The sequence below is a fragment of the Meles meles genome, chromosome X (assembly GCF_922984935.1).
Source record: "Meles meles chromosome X, mMelMel3.1 paternal haplotype, whole genome shotgun sequence".
NCBI classification, from domain to species: domain Eukaryota; kingdom Metazoa; phylum Chordata; class Mammalia; order Carnivora; family Mustelidae; genus Meles; species Meles meles.
This window is the reverse complement of record NC_060087.1, coordinates 104,961,225-104,986,079: the sequence shown is the minus strand read 5'-3', so window position 1 is coordinate 104,986,079 and position 24,855 is coordinate 104,961,225. Positions and strand designations below refer to the sequence as shown.

General features: G+C 40.1%; 1 protein-coding gene across 5 annotated transcripts in view; it reads right to left on the bottom strand.

Annotated features, from left to right (window-relative positions):
• Positions 1-24,855, bottom strand: part of GRIA3 (glutamate ionotropic receptor AMPA type subunit 3) — a 291,350-nt gene that overhangs the window by 60,031 nt on the left and 206,464 nt on the right. For all 5 annotated transcript variants that reach the window (XM_045995279.1, XM_045995280.1, XM_045995278.1 and 2 more), the window contains 3 exons: positions 24,745-24,852; positions 21,990-22,196; positions 8,262-8,638 (listed from right to left, as the gene is read on the bottom strand). In XM_045995279.1, the coding sequence (XP_045851235.1) occupies positions 8,262-8,638; positions 21,990-22,196; positions 24,745-24,852 (692 nt within the window). The remainder of the gene's footprint in view (positions 1-8,261; positions 8,639-21,989; positions 22,197-24,744; positions 24,853-24,855) is intronic.

Below are 24,855 nucleotides of genomic sequence, written 5' to 3'. Positions count from 1 at the left end.
CATAAAGGGAAAAATAGGCGTAGGAGCCTGGCACATTGCCAGGCTCTATGCGCCAGGCCCTGTGGGAAGAGGGCAGTTCTGGGCTGAAAGCCGGCAAATCAAGCTCTTCTCTGTTAGTACTTGCATTTGACCACTTTGAAGCAAATTTCAATTCCCGTGTCCCAAGATAAACTTGTACTAGCCTTTGGAAAAATCAGTTGTTTTTGACTTTACATTCTGGTCGAATGGGTTTGGCAGGTGTTTTGATAAATGGTGTTCATTGTTAGTGAACTAAAACAAAACTACGATATTTTTTAAAGTCTATCATACCTATTGGTTCCTGGATGCTTAAAACAACCCTTCCTTCTTTATTTTTGAACACACTTTTTTGCCTTTCAGATGTGAAAGTCTGCTTTGCAACGGATTCTTCTAAGAGTTATATTCTTTCAATATGTCCTCTTTTAAACATGTCCCTTTTAATCAGAAGCGATAAAAACATTGGGATGAGGCAGAAGGAATGTGTTACACTTCTAAACGCTACATGTTTACAGGATATTTCAGTTATGAATTTGGACATTTATAGTCTTTCTTCATTGTTGCCATATATATTTAAGTTATCCTCGACTGATTGACTCTGGAAATTATTTTACTCTGTAAAAGATTAATGTTTCAAAGTAGTAGCATCTGTAGTAATAGAGTAATAAAAATGATAACAATAATAGCTAACCCTTACTGAGCCTTACGAGATTGTTCTGATTGCTTTAGGTTGACATGGATCAACTCTTTCAATCCTTCCTCTCTATGGTTAGGTACCATTTTTACAGATTACAAAACAGAATCATTTTACAGATAAAGAAACTGAGGCACAGAGAGGAGAAATAGGAATAAATAACCTATACTTACACAAATGTAAAGAAATGCCATATTTTTGTGCTACAAAATAGTCATAGTTTGTCTAAGAAAATCCAGAATGGTGTATACATTATAGAAGGTGCAATTTTCTGACAATAACTGAGAATTGTAGGAAAATCAAACATATTTGGCTAATTATTATTTATTATCTGCTATTCATTTGGAATGGAACTGGAAATGCCATCTTTATTTGGAATGATGGGGTTTTCCTGAGACCAAGGGGAGAACTGATTTTGGTGTATTCCCAGAATCATGGTTTGGTATGGAAAGGGGTGTATTAAGCTGCTGTGAATACCAATCATAGTTTATGCATTGTCTACTTGAGACAGGGAGAAAAATACAGTAATTTATGGAAATTGCACTTGTGCCATTCTATCGAGGCTAATGGATTGTTTCTGTATGATCTAAAATCAAGCCCGCTAATCTGCTAATCTGGTTATTTTGGCCACCATAATAGGTGACCCAGATAATCATGTGGTTGCTCTGTAGGACTTAGCTGCGATTGGTTGTTGACATAACTGAAAATAAACCTAAATGCAAAGTGGTCATTTTTGTGGCCTCTTGTATACATGGCTATTGACTCAGGCAACTACATGCTTAATATGATGATATTCCTATGCGCTTGGAAAATTTTGGTGACTATTCACAGAGAAAGGGTATAATAGTATCCACAAGCCTCCTCAGAGATGGAAAAGGAGCTTCCTTGGAATCCGTGTAAAATGCACAAGCTTGCATTCAACATTCTCCCTTCAAGGCAGCAGTAGCTTTGACAAGCGTCTTGGAGGAATTTCTACCACTTTTTTTCCTTCATGACATGAATGCCTAAATCCTTTCACTGAGAAAAGGTACAGCAGAACTCACAGGGAAGAGTTCTGTAAGAATTTTTACATTTCCCTTTTCTCATTAATGAAACTATAGCCATTTAATAACCCACATTTCACACTGAGGCTATATAAGAAGTGACTGATGGGTCAGCCCCATGACATTTTTAAAAGGATCTATTAAAACAAGACAAGACTTTATAGTTGAGTTAAAAAGATCTGTCATTTCCCAGTTTCTTTCCCTCCATTAATGTGCTTCAAAATGTTTAACATTCATTTCAAATAGTTTTGTTGCACAAGACAGATTTTTGAGGTTGGCAGAATGAAATGGCTATAAAATGCTGCACATTTAGTATTTATAAAAATGCATTATAAGGAACATAGCATGCCTTTTGAAAAAATATAGGAGGAAGTGAATGAAAGTAGATTAGCAACAAGAGAAAAACAGACATAAAAACAACACAAAATAATATACAGTGTTCTCATTATCTGTAATCATACGGAAGTAGAGTTTCCGAGTTAATAATAAAATGTATTTTATGACCTCTGAAATGATAATAAAAGTGAGCTATGTGCTGTAACCTTCAGCTTGTAAGTAAATTTTGAAATTTGTACTTTACTAGCTTCGCAAGATCAAGAGCTGAAACTGTAACCACTTCTCCTGTGTACAAACTCTTCATCATGCTCTTTCTACCCCCTCCCTCGCCCCCGCCATTCTTTCTTCCAAAGTATGTATCTTTTCTACACTCTATTCAATGCCCATTCTATGACACATTTTAAAAAATGTGCAGAATCAATCTTTGGCTCATACAGTATTTTCTGATGGGGATAAAAAACCATCTCCCAAAGACCGAGAACTATGGCTTTCAGCCAGAAAAAGTCATAAAATTGTTGCAATAAAAATCCTGCTATTACACCACTAATTGATCCGCACATCACTACTACTTTGAAGAGAATTTGCAGTAGGATGAGACTTTGGTCAGACATCCGCAAAGGAAAAGCTTTTGCTTAAAATGGAGCCTCCAAATCCTGTTTCCTTTGGTCCCATTCATTTCATACCCTTTGTGTCTTCTATTATTTGGTGCGTATTCTCCATCTGACAAAAGGATCTGTGTGTCACCTAACCTGGACAGTATCTGATATTTGTGGAATTAGAGAAGAGTAATGCCTTTGGAATAATATGCACACAGTAATCAGTTTCAAGTTAGCTTGATCCCTCCAGTTTCTCTGCTAGAATTCCTCCAATCCTCCCATCTTCAACTTGGCCTAGCCCTTGGATGGCCCTGCAGCTTCAAAGAAAGTCAGCAGGGGGAGCATTTGTCTGGAAGGACTCAGACTTTGGATGGCTCCGCAAGGTTCTACCCAAGTTTTACAAAGGAAATAAATGACATATCTAAAAAAATTGTAACATTCTGTCAGTATCAGTAAATCATTATAGAACATACAATCAAAACATTTGCATGAGGTGTAATCCTTAAGGAGGGCACTATATGGATTCAAGAGGGCAAATTGTTGGTTATTTCTCATCAGAAATCAGCTATGTGGCACTGCCTATAATTTCAACTGAAATTCCTAAGGAGTTTATGGGACTAACATGCAAGTACAATATTAACTGTTAGTATTTGTGAAGTTTGGGTGGTGAAAAGCAGCTAGTTTAATAAGGAAGATAGCTACCCTTTACCGAGAACTTACTATATGCCCCGTACTGTGCTTTACATTTTATGGATGAGGAACTGAGGCTTAGCTAGATTTAGTAACGTGCCCTCCTAAGCAGTTACACAACTCCTAAGCAGATTGTGAATCCAGTGAGACTAACTCCAGCACCCGTGTACTTAACCCCTACGCACAACCTCCATCTGGCTACACCCACTGCCAATCTCACCATACCCCTCCTGGGGAAGAGGGTTGAGTGGCATCTTCTCATACCTTATTCTCCCAACTGCCCCAAACAAATCAGTTTGTATATGGGTATAACCTAAGCTGATCACATTGATTAGCCTCTGTAAAGGTGATTCAGCCTCTACCTGAATTGTTCACTCTGAACAATTGGAGTAGTTGAAAATATCAAACCTAATATTGACACAGGCTCTTTAAGCTTCCAAGACTCTGTCAATACCTTTATTTGATGGAAATACAATGATGTTCCGTGTTACTCATGCTGTCTCATTGCTGATTTCCCACTCTTTTACTCTGAGTGAACATATGCCCAGCAGCATTTTAAGCGCTCACTGCCCAAACCTTTAAGCGCTCACTGCCCAAACCTTCCTTTAACAACCCGGGCAGAGGCAGAGTTTCATTGGAGGTTGGAAGACTGGACACATGAGGAAAGAATGAAACAAGCAATGCACCTTCAGGTTGGTAGTGGAGGCAGTGTGTGGTACAGTGTGGAAGAGTTGTACTGCTGGTTTTTAAAATCCTTATGACCCTGACCTCTACCACAGTATCTCCCTGTGTACAGTTCTTTTGTCTATGTTGTGAAAAAAGCAGCATAAAATGGAACAGCATAGGGTGTGGAGTTGGAGTTAGGTTTGAAAACTGACTCTGCCATTAGCTGTGTGACAGGGCCAATTATTTACTCTGGGTGTCACCTTCTTCAGCTTAAAAAGAAGTACAAGGAAGCAGTGTTTTGAGGATTAAAATCCATAGGATAATGCAGGAAAAGTGCCCATACGTGGTGGGAGCTCAGTGAAGGCTGTTGTCACTCTGCCCTCAGGAAACAGAAGCAGTTGGGTTAATTTATCTGACATCTCCTCCTGCTGTGATAGTCGATAATTCTACTTTAAAATGTGGTCTCTTATAATTCCTTGGATTGCTTCAATTTTGGGAAAAGTCAGAGTGTACAATGCATGTTCACATTTGGGGCTTTCTGGAGAGTCTGCATTCTAAGTGTGGCCATTAAACAGAAATAAAGTATAACACTGGCATTTGCCATTAAGGCGACCATGAATCTTAGAGCACAACTATGTCATTATCAGGAATTTTGAGATCTATTCATCGAAAAGCACATTTCAGTGGAATTTTCTGTTATATAATTGAGCACAAATATATAACTAATATAGCTCTCAAGATGAGAAATAAGTAGGTTACAAGGTATAAAATTTTATCAAGAGACTTAAAGATATAATTTCCTTTGAAGGACACAAAAGACAATATTGAAAGAGGGATCACCCATTTGGTAGAAAATATACAGAGTAATAATTTATTACTCAAAAGCACAAAAAAGAGAATATTTGTTACTGTAGACCAGTGTTACTCCACAGCCTGTGTGTCCTACTGCTGGGTTGAGTTGCAAACAGCATTTAAAACAGCATGGCATGCTGTAAGGGTAATGTTTGGTGAAGCTTGTGTTATATACATGTATATATATATATGTATGTGTGTATACACACACACACACACACTAAGTCATGATGGAAAATGTATTTCATACTGAGGGACATGGTCAGAAAGTTTGAAAGCCATTGCTCCATATGACAGCATCTAGTGAAGCGTAATGAAATGTGCATCTTTGGGGAAAAAAGGATTTGATATATTTCAGTGCCACAGAAGAGCCACAGCTTAAATTCTGCTACCAGAAAGAATCTATCCAGCTTGTCATTTTCAGGTCATCATCTTTAAGTTAGTACTAAATGAAGCAATATGCACAAATACTTCTAAAAACAGATAGTTTTGAAGTTTGAGTACACAGAGTAGTACGCAGCAGTCTGGTGGGGATATCACAAATTCAGTTTTGAAAATTTACTTACAGAAACCAATAAAATCTCTAGCCTTAATGACTGTTTAGCATTGCCTCAACACAGATTACCAGCCATGTTAAAAATCACTCAATTAGGGATCGTTCAGAAACCCTAGTCTCCAAGTGAACATTTAAAAAAAAATTAGAAAAGAAACTAGCAAAATAAATGAACTCCCAGAGAGTATCACAAAATGACACACATTATAAGCACAAAAGGAACAGGGAGTGAAATCATTTGGAGTATCTGACCATGCAGATTGAGAGTGGCAAAAGGTATGACTTAGACAAAAGAGGCTTGTCCCAGACACATTACATTAGAAATTTGAAGATGGTTACCTGTGAGTTATGCTGCAAAACTTCATTTGAAATGTTTTGTGCACCAGGTGGATAATCTTAAAATGAAGTATGTTGTAAAACCATGGTAGGTAAACTTCTGAGTCCTTATAGTCTAAATGAAAATCCCCATATGTTTGTATAATAGACTCTAGTCAGTGTTTGGATTAATGATCAGTTTTACCCAAACTACAACTTTTTATTTTAGAAAAAAGCCCACTCCCCCCCCCCACTGCCGATTTTAAAGATACCACATTTGCTTACAATATTTTATGATTACAAATTCAACACTGTTTTGTTTAGGTGAATTACCACTTAAACTAAGTGGGTGAGATCTAGGACATTCACATTCAATATTTTCAATAGCTTCGCTGAGATAAAATTTGCATCTCATCAAAATCACCAGCCTAAGTGTACAACGAATAATTTTAGTCAACTTAAGAGTTGTGTGGCTATTGCCACAATCTAGTTTTGGAACACTTCCCTCACCCTGAAAAGTTCCTTCGTGCTCATTTGTGCTTAATTCTGACATGGGCAGGACAAGGGTGAGATCAATGAGGCATTTATGCCATGCACAAAATTTAGAGCGGTACCAAAATCTCATTAATCAAGGTAAATAACATTATAGTGCAATATTTTTTAAAAATCAAGATCAATTAAAAAAAATCCCATGATGAACAAATATCAAAATTTTAAATAAAGACTGAATTTGCCCCTTGTACTTGCTGTGTTCAGCCTTGCCTGCCTCAGCCTAATCCTCGTCCTTCTTAGCTTCGTTCTACTCCTTTTAAGTCCCTAGAGACTTTCTGTCTCTATGGATTTGCCTATCTTGGACAAATGGATTAATGCAATAAAGGACATTCAATAAATAGAATTCAATAAATAGAATCATATAATATGTGGCCTTTTGTGTCTGGCTTCCTTCATGCAGCATCATGTTCTCAAAGTTCATCCATATCATAGCATATCAGTACCTTGTTCTTTTTAATTGCCAAATAGTATTCCATTGGATGGATATGCCACATTGTGTTCATGCATTCACTTGTTATGGACATGTGGGTTGTTTCCACTTTTTGGTTTTTATAAAGTTCCTATGAAAATTTATAAGTCTTTGTGTGGATATAGGTTTTCTTTTCAGTAAATAATTAAGTGGAATTGACATGTCATCTTACAAGTTTTTGTCTATCTATAAAAGATTATGGAACTGTGTTCCTATTTCATGGTAGCATTTTGCATTCACACTACTAATGGATGAGAGCTATAGCCATTCTGCATCCTCACCACCACTTGGTACTGTCTTTTCTATTATAGCCATTCTAGAGGATATATAGAGGTATCTCACTGTGATTTTATATTTTAATTTTCATTTTTAAAGATTTTATTTATCTATTTGACAGAGAGAGACAGTGAGAGAGGGAATACAAGCAGGGGGAGTGGGAGAGAGAGAGATGCAGGCTTCCTGCTGAGCAGGGAGTCCGATGTGGTACTTGATCCTTAACTGACTGAGCCACCCAGGCACCCATGTCATTGTGATTTTAATTTGCTTTTCCCTAATGACTAATGATGTTGAACATCTTTACATGTGATTATTAGTCATTTGTGTATCTTCTTTGGGGAAAGGTCTATTCAAATATTTTGTCCATCTTAAAAATTGGGTTGTCTTCTTTATATTGAGTTGCAAGAAATCCTTATATATTCTGGATATAAGTCCTTTATCAGAGGTATGATTTGCTAATATTTTCTGTCGGTCTGTGATTTGTCCCTTCATTTTCTTAATGAGGTCTTTTGAAATGTGAAAGTTTTGAATTTTAATGAAGTCCAGTTTGTCAATGAAAAAAATGGATTGTTCTTTTTTATATTTTGAAAACTCTTTGTCCAATCCAAGCTCATAGAGACTTCCCCTTAAGTTCACCTTTTTTTGACTCTTACGTCTTCATTTTAGTACCTTTATAGCTTTAGTTATAAAACTTGGGTGAGGTGTTACAATGAATAGTTTTAGGCAGTCTAAGAGTGAAATGGAAAAGGTAGGACACTGAAAGGAAAAAGTGGGAGGGCTTTTAAGAAGAGTTCTATATTCTTTCAAATTTTTTCTGGATTCCATCTCAGACAAGTGAGAAAATGTTTTAGCTCACTTAAGGAGGAAACCATACTTGATTGATCTGATCAAGATTTAGTATTAGTCTTATCTGAATAATATTAATATTAGCTGATAGTGTTGCCTTTATCCAGAGTCTAAATATTTGCTGTAATATATATAAATATACAATACCATAGAAATGCATGAAGGACATTCAGAACACCACCAATAACACACTCACTTTATGGACGCAAACAAACAAAATGGCTTGATGATATATTTGTTGTTGGATGGAATGTTAAGTGAAAGAAATCTGGACTTGAGATGGTTGAATACCAGATGTACATGAATGGGTCATGGCCACAGAATGCAAGGAGGCATTGGGTATGACATGGAAACAAACCTTGGAGAAATATCACATCCTTGCTGCATAAAGGCACCCAAGGAAAACCAAAGACTGTTAAATATTCCAAATTCATTTGGAGGGTCAGGAGGGCTTTGCGGATCACGAGGTTCTTCATTGTTATCTTCCAAGTGCCATTCATAGGGGCTGAATCTGCTGACTAGGAAAAGAACTACGCTGACTCCAATGTACGCAAAGACGATGCACATCCAGATTTCATAAGCCAAGGGATCCAGAAATGAGAATACGCCTGGTTTTGACTTCTGAGGCTTCTTTATCATGATGGAGATGCCCAGGCTCATAAACGGCTTTGAGAAATCTATGACTTCTTCACGGACCAAGGTTATAGTGAGTGGAGCAACAGCTATATCAGCCCTCTGGAAAAAAAAATGGACTTTTAGAGACAGTATTTCCATTAGTTATTTGCCACTTACTATACCTCTTTGGTGGAAATATAAACTCTTAGATCACTACAACCAATTGATTTGTCAATGCTTTCGTCAGAAAAGTAGTAGCATTCAGTGGATTCTAAAAACACTCTAACTCGATGGTAAGTAAGAAAAGGACACCGCTAGTCTTTTGTCCTTTGTGACCTATTGCCTTAGAGCAACTAACTCAATTTTTTTCTTAGAAATTTTTTGGTATCTTGCAAATCAACTTGTATGACCTTGTGACAGATCACTGCTTCACTCTATTTTTTTAAAAGTAAGTTCTACACTTAACGTGGGACTTGAACTCATTATCCTGAGATCAAGGGTTGCATGCTCTACCGACAGAACCAGGCAGGTGCCCCAATTACTGCTTAATGTCTGTTTTTTTTTTTTAAAGAATTATTTACTTATTTGAGAAAGAGAGAGGGAGGGATGGGAAGGGGAAGAAGGAGAGGGGGAGGCAGAATCTCAAGAAGACTCTGTGCTGAGTGCAGAGCCTAACACAGGGCTTGATTCCATGACCCCAAGATCATGACTTGAGCTGAAGCTAAGACTCAGATGTTTAATCGACTAAGCCACTCAGGCACTCCAACTCTTGTTTTTGTTTTTTTTTTTAATTTTAATTTTCATCTCCTTATGTCTTAGCATACTCACATAACTGGGAGTTCTTGAGAGGCAAGCATATAGTATTAGACTCCTTATATGAGCGACCCTCCCCACCATGAGATGCAACATAGGACTATAGTCCTCAGTTTAATACTTGAGTGTTTGTTATTATTCTTGAATTATTTTTTTCAGAGAATGTATATTAAAACATTAAGTTCTTTAAAGGTAGGGACTCAATCTTCTGTTTTTATTTAATCCATCACTGCAGCACATCTTAAATAAAGAAACTATGGATGCCTAGAAAATAGGTTATTGACTATTGAATATAATCTATGCAAACATGAAAGAATTCTGCATGGGCAATAACAAGGATTAAACAGTTATTAGAATACATATGAATTTCTATAGGAATCCATTATGTCTAGTGATAAATATCAGTGTAGCACTCATGAATATTGGATCAATAAAATAAATGTGTCAGTGCTGCCCTGCATAATGGGCTCAGGCAAGGGTAGGCAAAGTTTTTATATTAATCCCATGAAAAAAGGCACGAGGAATTTCCTTTCTTTTCTTTCCAACACGAGGAATTTCTGCACTTATTTCTTTGGTTCCTCTACAACAGTAGTAGGTTTAGTAGGCTTTAGTGGGAGCCAGGCATTAAAATACACACCCAGAAAAGTGCTTCTAAGGAAAGCCTTTTGGATGGTATATCAGATATGAAGTAAAAACACCAATTTTGAGGTGCTTGGGTGGCTAAGTCGGTTAAGTGCCTGACTCTTGGTTTTGGCTCTGGTCATGATCTCAGGGACATGAGATTGAACCCTGTGTTAGACTTCATGCTGGGTGTGGAGCCTGCTTAAGATTCTCTTTCTGCCTCTCCCTCTACCCCACCCTCACCCTGCTTGCTTGCACATGTGCACGTTCGCTATCTCAAAACAAAAACAAAAATAAAAAAACCAATCTTGATAATTTTTTTTCTACATAAATAGAGTTATCCTCAATATCCTTACCAGTGAGGAGAGGTGGAGGAGTAATGAGTTCTGAGATAGAGGATGTTTTGAAAGAAATGTTTTACTACCCTGAGTCCCATGTGGTGACTCAAACTGATTAAAAACACATCTTAATTAATTTTAAGGGAAATGCAGATAATAAATAGCCAGCTAACATTTATTCAATGATTATTCTGTGTGTAAGCACCTCGTATATATTATCTTATTCAATTCTCTTAGCAAATTTAAGGTTGGCACATAATTATTTTAATGTTAAAGAAGGAGAAACTGAAGCCTGGGATTAGAACCATGGTCTTCACATTTCGGAACTCATGTGTTTTTTTTCTTTCAGGTTTTTATTTAAATTCTAATTAGTTAACATATAGTATAATATTTGTTTCAAGTGTAGAATTTAGTGATTCATCACTTCTATATAACACCCAGTGCTCGTTACAAGTGCCTTCCTTAATGCCCATCACCCATTTAGTCCATCCCCCACCCATCTCTCCTCCAGCAACCCTCAGTTTGTTCTTTAGAGTTAAAAGTCTCTTATGGATTGCCTCTCTGAATAATATTGTGTGTGTGTGTGTGCACACACACATACATACCACCTCTTCTTTTTTTAAAGATTTTATTTATTTATTTGAGAGAGATAGATCACAAGTAGGCAGAGGCAGGCAGAGAGAGACAGAGAGGAGGAAGCAGGCTCCCTGCTGAGCAGAGAGTCCGAGGCAGGGCTCCATCCCAGGACCCCGAGATCATGACCCGAGCTGAAGGCAGAGGCTCTACCCACTGAGCCACCCAGGCACTCCCACCTCTTCTTGATCCATTCATCGGTTGGCTATTTCCATAATTTGGCTATTGTGGACAATGCTGCTAGAACTCATGCTCTTAACCACCACAATGTCTTAACACCATAGATACGTGCAGGTTTCTACTATACACTATTTTTATGCACAATAATCAACCCCTCTCAGATTTACTCCAGTGCATATTTGAGTGCCTATTCTGTGCCAAACACTACTCTTGGTGCTGGAGATGAAGCAGTGAGCACGACAGACAAAGCAGACAAAACTCTTCAACCTCGTGGAGGATCTCCTATAGCTCACGGAAAGCAGGCATTTCTTAAAGCCAAAAGCTCACTGACCAAATCTACCTGAATGGCTTACTATCATCTCAAACTCCTCATTTCTGAAGTTAAATCCATCATTTATCCCAGGAAAGCTGATTTTCTTCTAAGTCTGTGAGTGATGCTTATTCCAAATTTTTGCAGTGCCTTATCTTTACCAGCTTCACCCTCCCCGCAGATGATCTTGCCTCTTTTTCTTCTTCTTCTTTTTTAAAGATTTCATTTATTTATTTGAGAGAGAGAGAGAGCGAGAGAGAGCGAGCGCATGCATGAGCAGGGGGGAGGGGCAGAAGAAGAGGGAGAAGAAGGGAACCAGAGCAGGGAGCCTGATGTGGCGCTTGATTCCAGGACCCCAATATCATGATTCAAGCTGAAGGCAGATGCTTAACTACCACCCAGGAGCCCCAGTCTTGCCTCTTTCTTTACTGAGATGGCAGCCAACTGATACAAGCTCTATTATCTTTGTGCCCTTTTCCTTCTCAACATATTGCTGTGTCTTCACCTATTCCTTTTTAAAAAAAAATTTAATTTTTTCTTAAGTAGTCTCCACACCCCATGTGGGGTTCCAAGTCATGACCCCAAGTTCAAGAGTTGCATGTTTTTACTGACTGAGCCAGCCAGGCACCCCAATTTACCGGTTCCTTTTGTCACTATCATCTCATAGCAAATGAACTTTTTAAGGCTCAATCCACTTATTCCCCACATCCCATATTCTTCCGTCTTAAAACTTAACTTAAAACTCAGCTCCATTTGTTTTCTTTTCCTAATTTTTCCTTCTCAGCCTATCTCAATGGCTCTAATGTGTGGTTTGCTGGGCCAGCAGCATCAGAGTCCCCTGGGAACTTGTGAGAAATGTTAATTCTCAGGCCCCATCCCCGATGTATGGAATGAGAAGCTCTGTGAGGGGATTCAGCTGGCCCCCCAGGTGATTCGAATGCTCACTGTCACTTGAGAACCATTAATTGATCTTACTCAAAATCATACTCAGGTAATTCTGTTTAGTGACAGCCTAAAATGAAACACAAAGCACTCCTCCCACCTTCTTTTGATTCTGCTACCCTCTTAACAATATGGCATCTTTCTCTCTCACCAGTAATCTCCTTGAAAAAAAATACACCTTTCCTATCTCTTGATTTTAACACCACTTTTTCTTTTTTTTTTCAAAAAAAGATTTTATTTATTTATTTGACAGAGAGACAGCATGAAAGTGAAGGTCAGAGGGAGAAGCAGACAGACTCCTTGCTGAACAGGGAGCCCAATGTGGAACTTGAGTCCAGGACTCCTGGATCATGACCTGAACCAAAGGCAGTCACTTAACCAACTGAGCCACCCAGGTGCTCACCACTTTGTCTTTATAAAACACCTGTGATCTACCTTCCATGCCCTCCAATTTACTCACATTGCTTCTTCAGTTATATACTTGGTTACCATATCGAGTTCAAAGTCCTTCCCTTGACCTCCCTGCTCATGTGACACCACTGGCCTTTTGCAGGAAGTACGCTCTTTTCTTGGCTCTCTGACACTGAAGACTACGGCTTCTCCTCATATCTCTCAAACGTTCCCTCTCTGGCTTTTCTTTCCAGTTCTGCTCTCTCAGCCAAGGTGTACTTCTGTAGTCTCAGAGTCTAGTCATGGGGCTTGGCTTACGAGATAGTCAGTGAAGGTTTGTGGAGTAAGCAAGACTCCTTTAAGGGCCTGTCCTTCACTTTCTCCCCTCAGTATTATTTTTGTCCCCTCAGTATTATTACCTATGGTTTCAACACTCCCCTCATTGCCACTAACTCCTGAATCACCAGTTCTGCATTTATAACTGGACAGAAGCCAAAGCCAAATTTTACCTATTTTACCCTTTTGCCTGGGGCCAGACCTGATCTTAGAAACAAAAGCTACTAAGGAGAATGGAATTGGCCAGAAAGCTAGTGGTTTGTTTTTTTTTTTGGCAGAAAAGGCCTGCATCAGCTAGAAAGAGGCTTGTCGTGTCAACAGAATTCACAGATGAAGCCACCTCCTCTCCTTGCCAATGTGTTTCTGCCTCCATGCAAATGCCCCACTCGTATCATTTCCCATTTGGTCTCATTTGAGTTTAATTACTTAATTTAACTAGTTTTTTGATCCCTTTAGATCTAAATAATTGATCGTTCTAAGAGAAATGGCCATTTCCTTGTTTTGGAAGGCATAAATAAGGGGCATTTGTCTGAGAAAATCACTTTGGACTGAATTTCGGGGAATTGGGCTCTTTTCAAGCAGGTAAAGAAAGGAATCTGAGAATCTTGACACCCTTTATGAGGAAAAAAACCCACCTCAGCAACAAACACCCACCAGATGATAAGCACAGCTAAACACTAAAGAGAGGTGGCTAGATAGAAAAGTGGAGCTTCTTGTCTGGTTCCCAGGAATATGCAGCAAAAGAACAGATTCCCAAAGGAAGCTATTCCTAGTATGAAGAACTTTTGAAGTCACATAAGACAACAGAAAGAATGTGCTCCCCTCAGGCACTTGCCTTTTTCCCTCAGTCTTTCTTTTTTTAAGGGTTTAATTATTTAATTAATTAATTTTGGAGAGTAAAAACACGCACATGTGAACAGGGGGAAAGCGAGAGGGAGAGAATCTCAAGTAGACTCCCTGCAGAGCCTGACCTCATGACCTTGAGGTCAAGACCAGAGCCCAAACCAAGAGTCGGACACTCAACTGACTGTGCCACTCAGGGACCCCAGAATTATTTCTTTCGAAGGAGCTTTTCCAAAGAAGGTGGAGTTCATCTGTTTTTTGGAGGGTGCTCCCTCAATGAAGAATAGCATTAAATCTGTGCTCAATTCAGCCTCATTGATGTGGACCTGGCTCCAAAATGAGATTTCCCATGCTAAACTTAAAAAAAAAAGACCTATTACAGCTGGAAAAAGACAAAGGACTAGCAAAAAGCAGGTGGAAGAAGGCTCACCCAATAGAAGGGAAGGAACTCCTGATCAATCCACAAGGACAGGCATCTGGGTAGGGAACTTAGCAACCCCTCCCATCTCTTATATAACTGCCTGGTGGGACCAGTACAGTAGGATTGTCCCATCAGTTCAGAGGCAGCAGGGGAGAAGAACTTACCCTCTGTCAGCACTATCCCTTCATCTATATGAAAAGGATGTTGTTTCAGAGGTCAGTTATTTCAGAGCCCAAGATCTACCTGGCATAATGTTTGTGGAGTAATGAACCTAAGTAGTAAGGGAAATGGAAGGAGTACATAACTCGTGTCAGAAAACACCCATTTAGCTCTCCTGGAACAGCTGCCGAATGCAGAGGAGGGGGAAGGTCATTTCCAAGGTACATTAAAGATTTAGGAGGCCAACACCGATGAAAAAGTGAGAAAAACAAATCCTCAGACAGCATTCCTTTCCTGGTCTCTGCTCCTTAGGAAGGCAGCTGTGCTGGGAGAGAGGGTTAAGAATGATCAGTGAAGCTAGAAAGCAGTAGGGAGGAGGTGAGGTGTTGATTCCCTAATGAAGTGCCTCTCACTTCTGGTGTCCTGAACCAGTCCCGGACTTTTGTTCTCAAGCTTCGGCCTCTGTTAGGAACAGCAGTAGGCAGGCCATTTTCACGAATCTAGGCTGGTAAGTTGAGTGGTATGGAGGTGCCTCAGGTAACAGATAAAAACCAGCAAATGGAAAAAGCTCAGGGTAAGAGTTTGCTAGTGCTTTTGCTTGCATCTTGACTACTTAAAGCATTTTAATCACGCAGCTTACGAGTGGCTGTGTGGGCTCAGTAAATATGCCAAATTAGGTTTGATTTTTCCACTCACCAGTGGAAAACCTGGAGGAACTGCATTACTAGAAGGGATTTAACTTGAAGGGATTTATAATCCTTTTCATAGGTGGGTTGGCAAAGTTGTAAATTTCACAAAACTTAAAAACCAACAAAGTCCTATGTGTAGGGATGATGCACTTATGAGTTGGATAGGTATAACACAGAAATGACACTTAATTTAAATGGCATTTAGGACTTTTTTTTCTGAGGGATGCCTGGATGTCTCAGGTGTTTAGGCATCCATCTTCAGCTCAGGTCATTATCCTGGGGTCCTGGAATCGAAGAGGTCCTGCTCAGCAGGGAACCTGCTTCTCCCTCTGCCTCTGCTGCTCCCCCTGCTTGTGTTCTCTCTCTGTGTCAAATAAGTAAATAAATAAAATCTTTTAAAAAAAGACTTTTTTTTCCAGCTGAAAGGCTTATGTTGTATCTTAAAATATTTTCACCTGATATAAAACTTATAACCGACCTAGAGATGACACATGAGCAGAAGCTTGTCAGCTGCCATTTTAAAGCACTTTTTGAAAGCAAGAGAGAGGATGGGAGAGGGGAGGCAATGTACTGGCGTGTAATGCATAAGATACATGTAGGGGCGCCTGCATGGTGCAGTCAGTTAAGTATCTGACTCTTGGTTTCAGCTCAGGTCATGATCTCAGGGTCCTGGGATCGAGCCCTACTTCGGGCTCCATGCTCAGCATGAAGTCTGCTTGAGATTCTCTCCCTCTCCTGCTCCTGCTTGTGCTCTTTCTCTCAAATAAATAAATAAATCTTACAGAAAGATACTATGCTAACCAAGAGAACAGGCAGACATGACTTGATCCCTTATCCCTGTATTAATCATAAGGTTCTAGTAGCCTTTGGCAGATACTTCCTTTGGAAAGTTTAAATGTGTTGGAGAAAGGAGTGTACATAATCAAGATAGACAATAGGTATATAATGAAGACAGGACTTAAACTGCTTTATTGGCTTTACTCTATGGGATATTTACTGTTTGCCATTGTTTAGTTCTGGAAAGGGATGAAGTCTATTTGAATCTGTTCAACAACAAGCAGTGTCACAATGGGATCCCCTTGTCTGCTTAGCCAGAGCACATGTCCCAGTCTAGATCTAGCGGTTAGGGCTCCTTGTCCTTGGGGAGCTGAGAGAGTTAAAGATAAAGTGAAGATAAGGGAGTATCCTGGGAGCTGCGAAAAGGCCTTGCGAGACTAAATTTGGTTGGTAATCTTTCCCCACCCTCTCTGCTCAGAATGGCAGATGTCCAAGCATCATTAATGCTCCTTCCTGGAGTTCATATACATCATTTGAAAGAGAGAGGCACTTTTATCAAACTATCAGCCCTTCTGCCAAAGCCTAGTGTAATCACCTGAAGAATAGAAGAGAATATTTGGTGTCTGTTACTGCACCCTTGCTTATCTGCCTTTTAGCGGGAAGGACAGATCGACTTTCTGTCTTTCTTAATGGAAAATGAATCTATCTTAGGATAGTGACAACTTAAGAGATAATTTCTTCTAGGTAGAGAAGTGTCAGTGGGAATAGCATCTATAAAATTGCCATTTGTCCTGGAAGTGTGAAGGAGTCTGAGGTTGCCCAGGGAATGTGACCTGGTATCAACAATCCCCCAGCCCCATCTCCATCCCCAAGCTCTTTGATCTCTTCTAAGGCAGAGGTACCAATCTGGGCAGTGGTTTGGACTTTCCCAAGGCAACTCTCTCCCTCGCATCTTTATCTTTAGTTCTAAGTGCTGGGAACATAAGGAACACAGCAGCTGCCTGCTGGCAGGTGACCCTTAGTCAATTAGCCCCTCAATTTCTTTCTAGCCCTTTTCTCGGCTCTCTTTTTCTGTTAGATCAGAAAAGGGCAGAAATCCCCAGCTGTTGATTTTGGGTTTTCAAATATTTCAAGTGATAACCAAGGATATACATTACATTATTCTAGATGCCACAGATAAGCACAATGTGTAAACTGGATGGAAAAACTCATAATCCAACTAGACTGTGAGCCCCCCGAAGGCAGGCAGGGATGTCATATCTGATACAACACCAATCTTCCTGCAATTTGACAAGCTTATTAAGCTGAGCCAGTGTGACCCGGTGGATAGAGCACTGGGCCAGGAGTCATGAAACCGGAGTTATAGTCTAAGCTCTGCCAAGCTGTGTGATTTTGTGACCTTGTCACAATCTCTGCCACCATTCTTGTCATCCCTGTCTTACATCAGGTCTTGCCTGGTTTACCCAAATGGCAGTCCTACTGGCCAATCCTGGCTGATCCCCACATTTATCTGCAAAATGGATGAAATGATAAGCTAAAAGATGTCTAAGAGCCCTGTTAGCAACAGAATGTTTTTAAATGTCCTCTTAAAACACATGCTATTTTGGAGCCATAAAAACTTGTGGTCTGTAAGCCATTTAAGCTGGGGACAATTACCATGTGGTGATGTTATAGACATCCAGCTCAAAATCAAAACCTCTAAAAGCAGGTAGACAGTTTCAAGTCCATAATGTTCTGAAGGGCACATTCATGAATGGGGCACATTGTGTCCTACTGATGTTTGTTTCAAAAATAGCCCTTTTAGCAATACAAGGTGCCCCAAACATCAACCTTGATTTGGTTTTCTTTAAAGGGAAAAGAAAACTTTTTAGGAATCATCTGAAAAGAGGCTGATTGGCTTCTTTCTTCCTGAAAAATTTAATTCATTTTGACTCTTTCTTGAGACTTTATGGTGGATACTGAAATCTTTGCAACGCTTTTCTCATCTCTGCCTTTCTTCATTTTTTCCCTTCTCTGATCTGTTTTACATGCTAAAGGCATAAGAGAAAATTCCTATCTGTGTAGCTTTCATGTTCATTGCAAGAGATAGTTCCCCCCAACACCCTGTTTGTTTAGGTAGGCTCCACACCCAACGCAGAGCCCAGTGTGGGGTTGAAGTCATGACCCTGAGCTCAAGACCTGAGCTGAGATCAAGAGTCAAAGGTCCAAACGACTGAGCCACCCAGGTGCCCCACTTGCCTACTTTTTTTTTCTTTTTTAAAGGTTTTTATTTATTTATTTGACAGAGATCACAGGTAGGCAGAGAGGCAGGCGGAGAGAGAGGAAGAGAAGCAGGCTCCCCGTTGAGCAGAGAGCCCGATTCGGGGCTCGATCCCAGGATCCTGGGATCATGACCTGAGTGGAAGGCAGAGGCTTTAACCCACTGAGCCCAGGCACCCGCCTTTTTTTTTCTTATGCACCTTGCAAACTATAAGAGGCCAGGCCTGCCAGAAATGAATGCCTGTGTTTTCACTTCTCTCCCTTTCTATCATTGAAAGAGAAGTGGAAAACTTGCCAATGCTGAAAGATTAAAACTTTCAAATGAAAATGAGGACACATTCAGCTTTTGAGATCATCTTCTCTAACAGAGAAGTCTTATCCAAGCATGACAAGAAGCTCCATTTTTCATAGCCACAAGTTTTATGGGAAAATGGAATTCAGCAGTTGGTTTGTTGTCAGTTCCCTGGAAGCACCTTGTGTTTTAATCCCAGAAAGCATCAGAAACTTGTTCCAGGTCAGAAGAGGCAGACGACATTTCTTTAAGAGACTTCCCTGGCTATTGCTTTTGTCTTTAGTAGAAAGAACTAGAGGGAAAACGTGGGAAGGCTCCTTCAGAATTTTTACCTATTTAGCAGTAAAGAGCAGGTTTCTAAATAACTAAACAAGTAAGGAACTCTAATTTCTCAAGCTTCCTCACTCACACATATTGGAAAGAGGGAGAGAATGTGGTGATTAGATGGGCACAGTACAGAGGACATGCCAGAAGAGAAACCAAAATCTGGTGAGAAAGCTAGGTCTTTGTCTGAGCGGTGTTAGGAAATCTGTCTTGCTCTATATCACTGGGTCTGGGGTCTTGCTCGATGCCAGGAGGGCACAGAGCTATTTACACAATGTGACAAGCTTTCTTCTGAGACACTGGAAAGCTCTGGCTACTGAGTTACAGTGGGCTGGTAGAGCTCATGTCAGTTACTCTAGCCCAGTAGAAATTGACACCTGAAGTCTTTGCTGTGCTTCTGTGGCCAATATTCTCTCCAGAAAAGCAGAAGCACCAAAAGCCTTTCAACAAGTTTCAGCTATCTTTTAGGTTGGGATGGGTCTGAAATAACATGTTAGCTGTCAGGCAGTCTAGGGCAGACTTCATAGTCAGAGATTGGGTTCAAATCACCATGTCACTACAAGCTGTTTGGTCTTGGACATAAAACCACCTCTCTAGGCTTCAGTGTTTTCATCTGTAGAATGATGTTAATGAGATGGCACCTCCCTTGGAGGTATGTTGTGAGGACTGAGTTGCATAATGTCAATAAAGTACTTAGCACAGTGTCTGGCAACCAGGAAATAAGCAACAAATGGTAGCTAATAATAAAAATAAATTAATAATGGCAATGATAATAATAAATAATGGTAATGATATAAGATTACCTCCTACCATGAGCTAAATTTAATGAACATTGGCTGAGCATTACTGCAAGCTAGGCATTCATTTGTTAGAGCAAAATTGAATATATACTATGGACCATGTAATGGGCCACATGCGGTGGAGAACTGTGAGCAAGACAGGACTTCTTAGAGCCTGAGTTTTGGGTAGATGAAGTAGAAAAGAAGAGAAGTCTTGATCACCAATTCAGAAAGAGGTTAGAGCTGTGTCAAGATGATTCGGAGCCTCTCAGTGTTCTTAGAAAGCATGACAGGTGCTCTGCCCCTCATTTAGTCCCCTGTCTCTGGTATTGGAATTTCTTCTCTTTCTCATAATGGAGTTCACTTGAATCTCATCTGAAACTCAGCCCTGCCCCAGGTCCCGGGGCCAAACTTGACTGATGATGGGAGATAATTGGCTCCAGCCCCACTGCTGGGGGCTAAGGTTCAAATTGCCTTGCTGCTTGTCTGACTGGAGGACAGTGCCCCAGTTTTGATACTTGAGGTCCAGTCTCATTTTAAGCCTTAATTCCTTTTCTGTGCCTTTATTTTTAGAAATAAGCTTCTGCCTTTGTGCTTGTTCCTGAGGACCTGTTCCAAAAACTTAGTGACCCAGTACTATCTTCGGAGGGGAGAGCTGTACCTTATTCTGGCTGCTTCCCATCTCAAGCGCCAGAGTTCTTATTGGACAGCACCTCTGTCCAATAGATAACTTGGATGTTTGCTTCTGGCCAACTTCCTCTCAGTATATGCATCCCCTATATTTCTCAGTCTTCCTCTAACCTCTTGTCTAGACTGGGGCCAGTCATTGCAAGTAATCCTTATCTGTCAGAAAGCAAACCTCTGCAGAGCAGACTTGTGATGAGCACCAGGTGACGTGTGGAATTGTTGAATCATTGTGTTGTGCACCTGAAACTAATATAATGCTGTATGTTAATGACACTGGGATGAAAATAAAAAGCAGAGGGAACTGACCCTCAGCTGCCACGACCTATACTTGTGTGAGTTTTCTAGTGACTGGTTCACCCAGTGGGCAGTTCTTATGCCCAGTTCTGCCTGTCTCTGTAGGCCTCACTGGGCAGCCCATGATCTGACATTCCCAATCAGGGGCCCAAACCTTTTCAAGTGCCACTGCAGAGCTCTGAGGATACTGCTGTACCCCTTTTGAAAGGCTTCATTATCAGTATAATTTTTCTGTGCTTGGCCCATGGGCAAGCCCTTGGCAGAGCAATTCTGTCATTTATTAATTCATTCAACAATTATTTGTTGAACCTCCATTTTGTGCTGTGCTCTGGGATATTGAAATAAATCAGATATGGCTTCTGTGCTCAAGGAATTTATAGTCCAGTTGGGGCAGCTGAACCCATGTATATGGGTTGTATATGGATCCCATGTGTATGGATCCAGTGTATATGGATCATTATAATACCGGTTCAAAAGTACCACAAGAAAAGCAAAAAGCAGGGAACCTAACCAGACTGCAGGTGGGTAAATGGGATTAGGGAAGGCTTCCTGAAAATGCTGTCACCTGTGCTCTGGAAGACTGTGAAGTGAGCTTAGCTGACGGACAGAGGCAAAATACTTCCAGGGATGCCCTAAGTGGCAGGTGGACACATTCAGGGAGCAGCTCATACTTCTTGGTAGCTGGAACACTAAGTATGAAGAAGGGAAAAACCCAAGACAAATCTAGAAAGGTAGGCAAGTGCCGGATTATGAAGCATGCTGTTTGTCATGCTCAGGGATTTGAATTTTATCCTGATTTTTCAAGTGGGAAATTATAATGATGTGGAGATCTGATTTGCCAGGGTAAACATGGAGGCAGGGAAATCAGTTAAATGACCAAAAGTGGTAAGAACCTTAACTGAAATGATGAGGGTGGGAATGAAGAATGTGTCTGGATTTGAGAAATATGAATGGATAGGAGATATGAATGGATAGAGAGAGTAGAATGGATAGGACATAGTCACTGCCTAGAGATGAGGGAGCAATGAGCAAAGATGACCAGGTCACTTAGGCAAACTTGTTGAGGCAATGAGGTGGGTGGTGACTTTGCTGCCTGACATAGGGAGTACAGAAGGAACAGATTTTCAGTAGAGGGCAGGCTGCATTTAATGTTGCCAAATAAATTTCCCCTATCTTACTTTACTTTTGGCAAAATAATCCTGTTGCCCAAAGGATGCTATTGACAGCCTACCTTTACAAAAGTCAATTGGAGAAGAAAAAAAATTTTTTTTTACAGATCACACAGAAACTATACAATTAGATAAGTACTGCACTTGAAACTAAAGTCTATCTTTGTTAAGTGGAAAGCACAGAAGTAAATGAGAATAGAGTTGAGGAAACTTACCCCATAGACAAGTTCCCCAACCATGCCATTCCATATTTTTGTCTCTGGATCTCTTGCGCCATATTTCCCATCACCGACAATGGACAATTTATATTTGATCCTTACATGTTTGGCTATTTCATAGGCTAAGTCAACACAATAGCCTTCATATCTTTCATTTCCTTCCAGTTGTTCATGGTTCTTCTTATACATGACATATGGTGATTCCTTTGGGACCAGAGGAAGATGGAATGATTACTCCCATACATTTTTCTAAGAGATGACACATGTCATAATCAAGTTTCCACCCCACCCCCAGAGCTGTTGAAGTTTGATGTGTGAAAAGAGCCTTTAAAAAATGTTTGCTTAAGAAGCAGAGAACCTCAATCAACTGACTATTCGCTGGGCTATGTATTTCTTGGAGTCCTTAATTGATAATTTAAAGATGGAGAGAAGGATTTAAATTCTTTTTGAGGGTTTGAAAGCAGGACCAGTTTCCACCCGTAAAGGTGTCTTAGTCAAACTGGGCAGAGGTATTTCCCTTATATGAAGGTGAACTGCCTTTGACTTCTTGGGATTTACCACAGCCAGCCTAGGCAAGACTTCAAAAAGCACTGTGATCTTTGTGAGGTCAGAGTCTGTGGCTTATTTGTTTTTATAACTTTATATTTTTACCTAGTACAGTACCCAGGACAAAGTGTGTATTTAACATGTCTGTTTAAATGAAAGGTAAACTTCAGTCCATCAACAGATGAATGGATAAAGAAGATGTGGTATATATACACAATGGAATACTATGCAGCCATCAAAAGAAATGAAATCATGCCATTTGCGACAACGTGGATGGAACTAGAGCGTATCATGCTTAGTGAAATAAGTCAATCGGAGAAAGACAACTATCATATGATCTCCCTGATATGAGGACATGGAGAAGCAACATGGGGGGTTAGGGGGATAGGAGAAGAATAAATGAAACAAGATGGGATTGGGAGGGAGACAAACCATAAATGACTCTTAATCTCACAAAACAAACTGGGGGTTGCTGGGGGGAGGTGGGATTGGGAGAGAGGGAGGGGGCTATGGACATTGGGGAGGGTAAGTGCTATCGTGAGTGCTGTGAAGTGTGTAAACCTGGCGATTCACAGACCTGTACCCCTGGGGATAAAAATACATTATATGTTTATTAAAAAAAAAAATTTGGAAGGGGAGGCGAACCATAAGAGACTATGGACTCTGAAAAACAACCTGAGGGTTTTGAAGGGTCAGGGGTGGGAGGTTGGGGGAACAGGTGGTGGGTATGGGGAGGGCACGTTTTGCATGGAGCACTGGGTGTTGTGCAAAAAGAATGAATACTGTTACGCTGAAAAAATAAATAAAATGGGAAAAAAATAATGACAAAAAAAATGAAAGGTAAACTTCAGTTGAATCTTTATGCAATTATTCACAACCTCAGACCTCGTGGTATACTCATTTTCCCCCCTGGTTTGTACTTTACCCAGTAAGAACATACCAGCTTTTAGAAAAACAAGCTGAGGATTTTAGAGGGGAGGGGAGCAGGGGATGCGTGAGCCTGGTTGTAGGTATTAAGGAGGGCATGTATTACAGGGAGCATTGGGTGTTATATGTAAACAATGAATCTTGGAACACTACATCAAAAACTAATGATGTATGGTGACTAACATAACACAATAAAATAAGGAAAAAAATTTTTAAAAAAGAAAATCATTTTAAATCTAAATGAGAATACTATCTCACATTTCAACTGTGCTTTGAATTTTGCTGAAAAGCTTTAGTGAATTTTGCCTTGATATGTCTTATGACCATATTACTATGACATACTAATTATGACATATTATTATGACATACTAATATGTCTTATGACCATATTACACCCATTTTGTAAACTAAAAGAAACATAGCATGAGGCTCAGAGAAGTTATGACTTGCACAGTTAAACATAGGTTAGTGGTAGACTTAATATTAGAACCCTGATCTATTCTTTCATTTAACGCTGTCTTGCCCACAATGAAACATCAGTCCTGCACTGTGTGTGTTGCGGGGGGGGGGGGGGCAAGGAGGAGAATGATATGTGGAACTGTCCCAAATTCCTATTCTTTTTCTTTTTTATTTCTTTTCTTTTTTTTAAAAAGATTTTATTTATTTATTTGTCAGAGAGAGAGAGCACAAACAGAGGGAACAACAGGCAGAGGGAGAGGCAGGCTCCCTGCTGAGCAAGTAGCCCGATGTGTTATTCGATCCCAGGACCCTGGAATCATGACCTGAGCCAAAGGCAGAGGCTTAACTGACAGAGCCACCCAGGCTTCCCTCTTTTTCTTTTTAAAAATGATATTCTGGGGTGCCTGGGTGGCTCAGTTGGTTAAGCATCTGACTCTTGGTTTTGGCTCAGGTCATGATCTCAAGGTCTTGGTATCTAGCTCCATGTCGGGCTCTGCACTCAGCATGGAGTCTGCCTGAGATCCTCTCCCTCTCCTTCCACCCTTCCCCTCACTCGTGCTCTCTCACATGCATGCTCTTCCTCTAAAATAAATAAATAAATACAATTGAAAAAAATGTTCTAAAAAAATAAAATAAATTTGTAAAAAAAAATGATGTTCTGTTCATGATGATGGCAAGATACTTCAGGAGGTTCCTAAGCTGACCTATTGGATGTTTTCATGACTCAAAATTGATGTCTTTTTAACTGGTTGAATAATGCTTTTGAGAAAGCAGAAATCTTGCTGTACAGAAAGCCCACCCTTCTTCTCTCCATACTTACCAGAATGGTAGTCACTACAATGGTCCGGTTCTCTGCGGATGCACTGTCATTGCTGATTTGCTGATCTGAGAAAGGCACAAATCTTTCATACTCATTCCAGTAGCCAGCCTG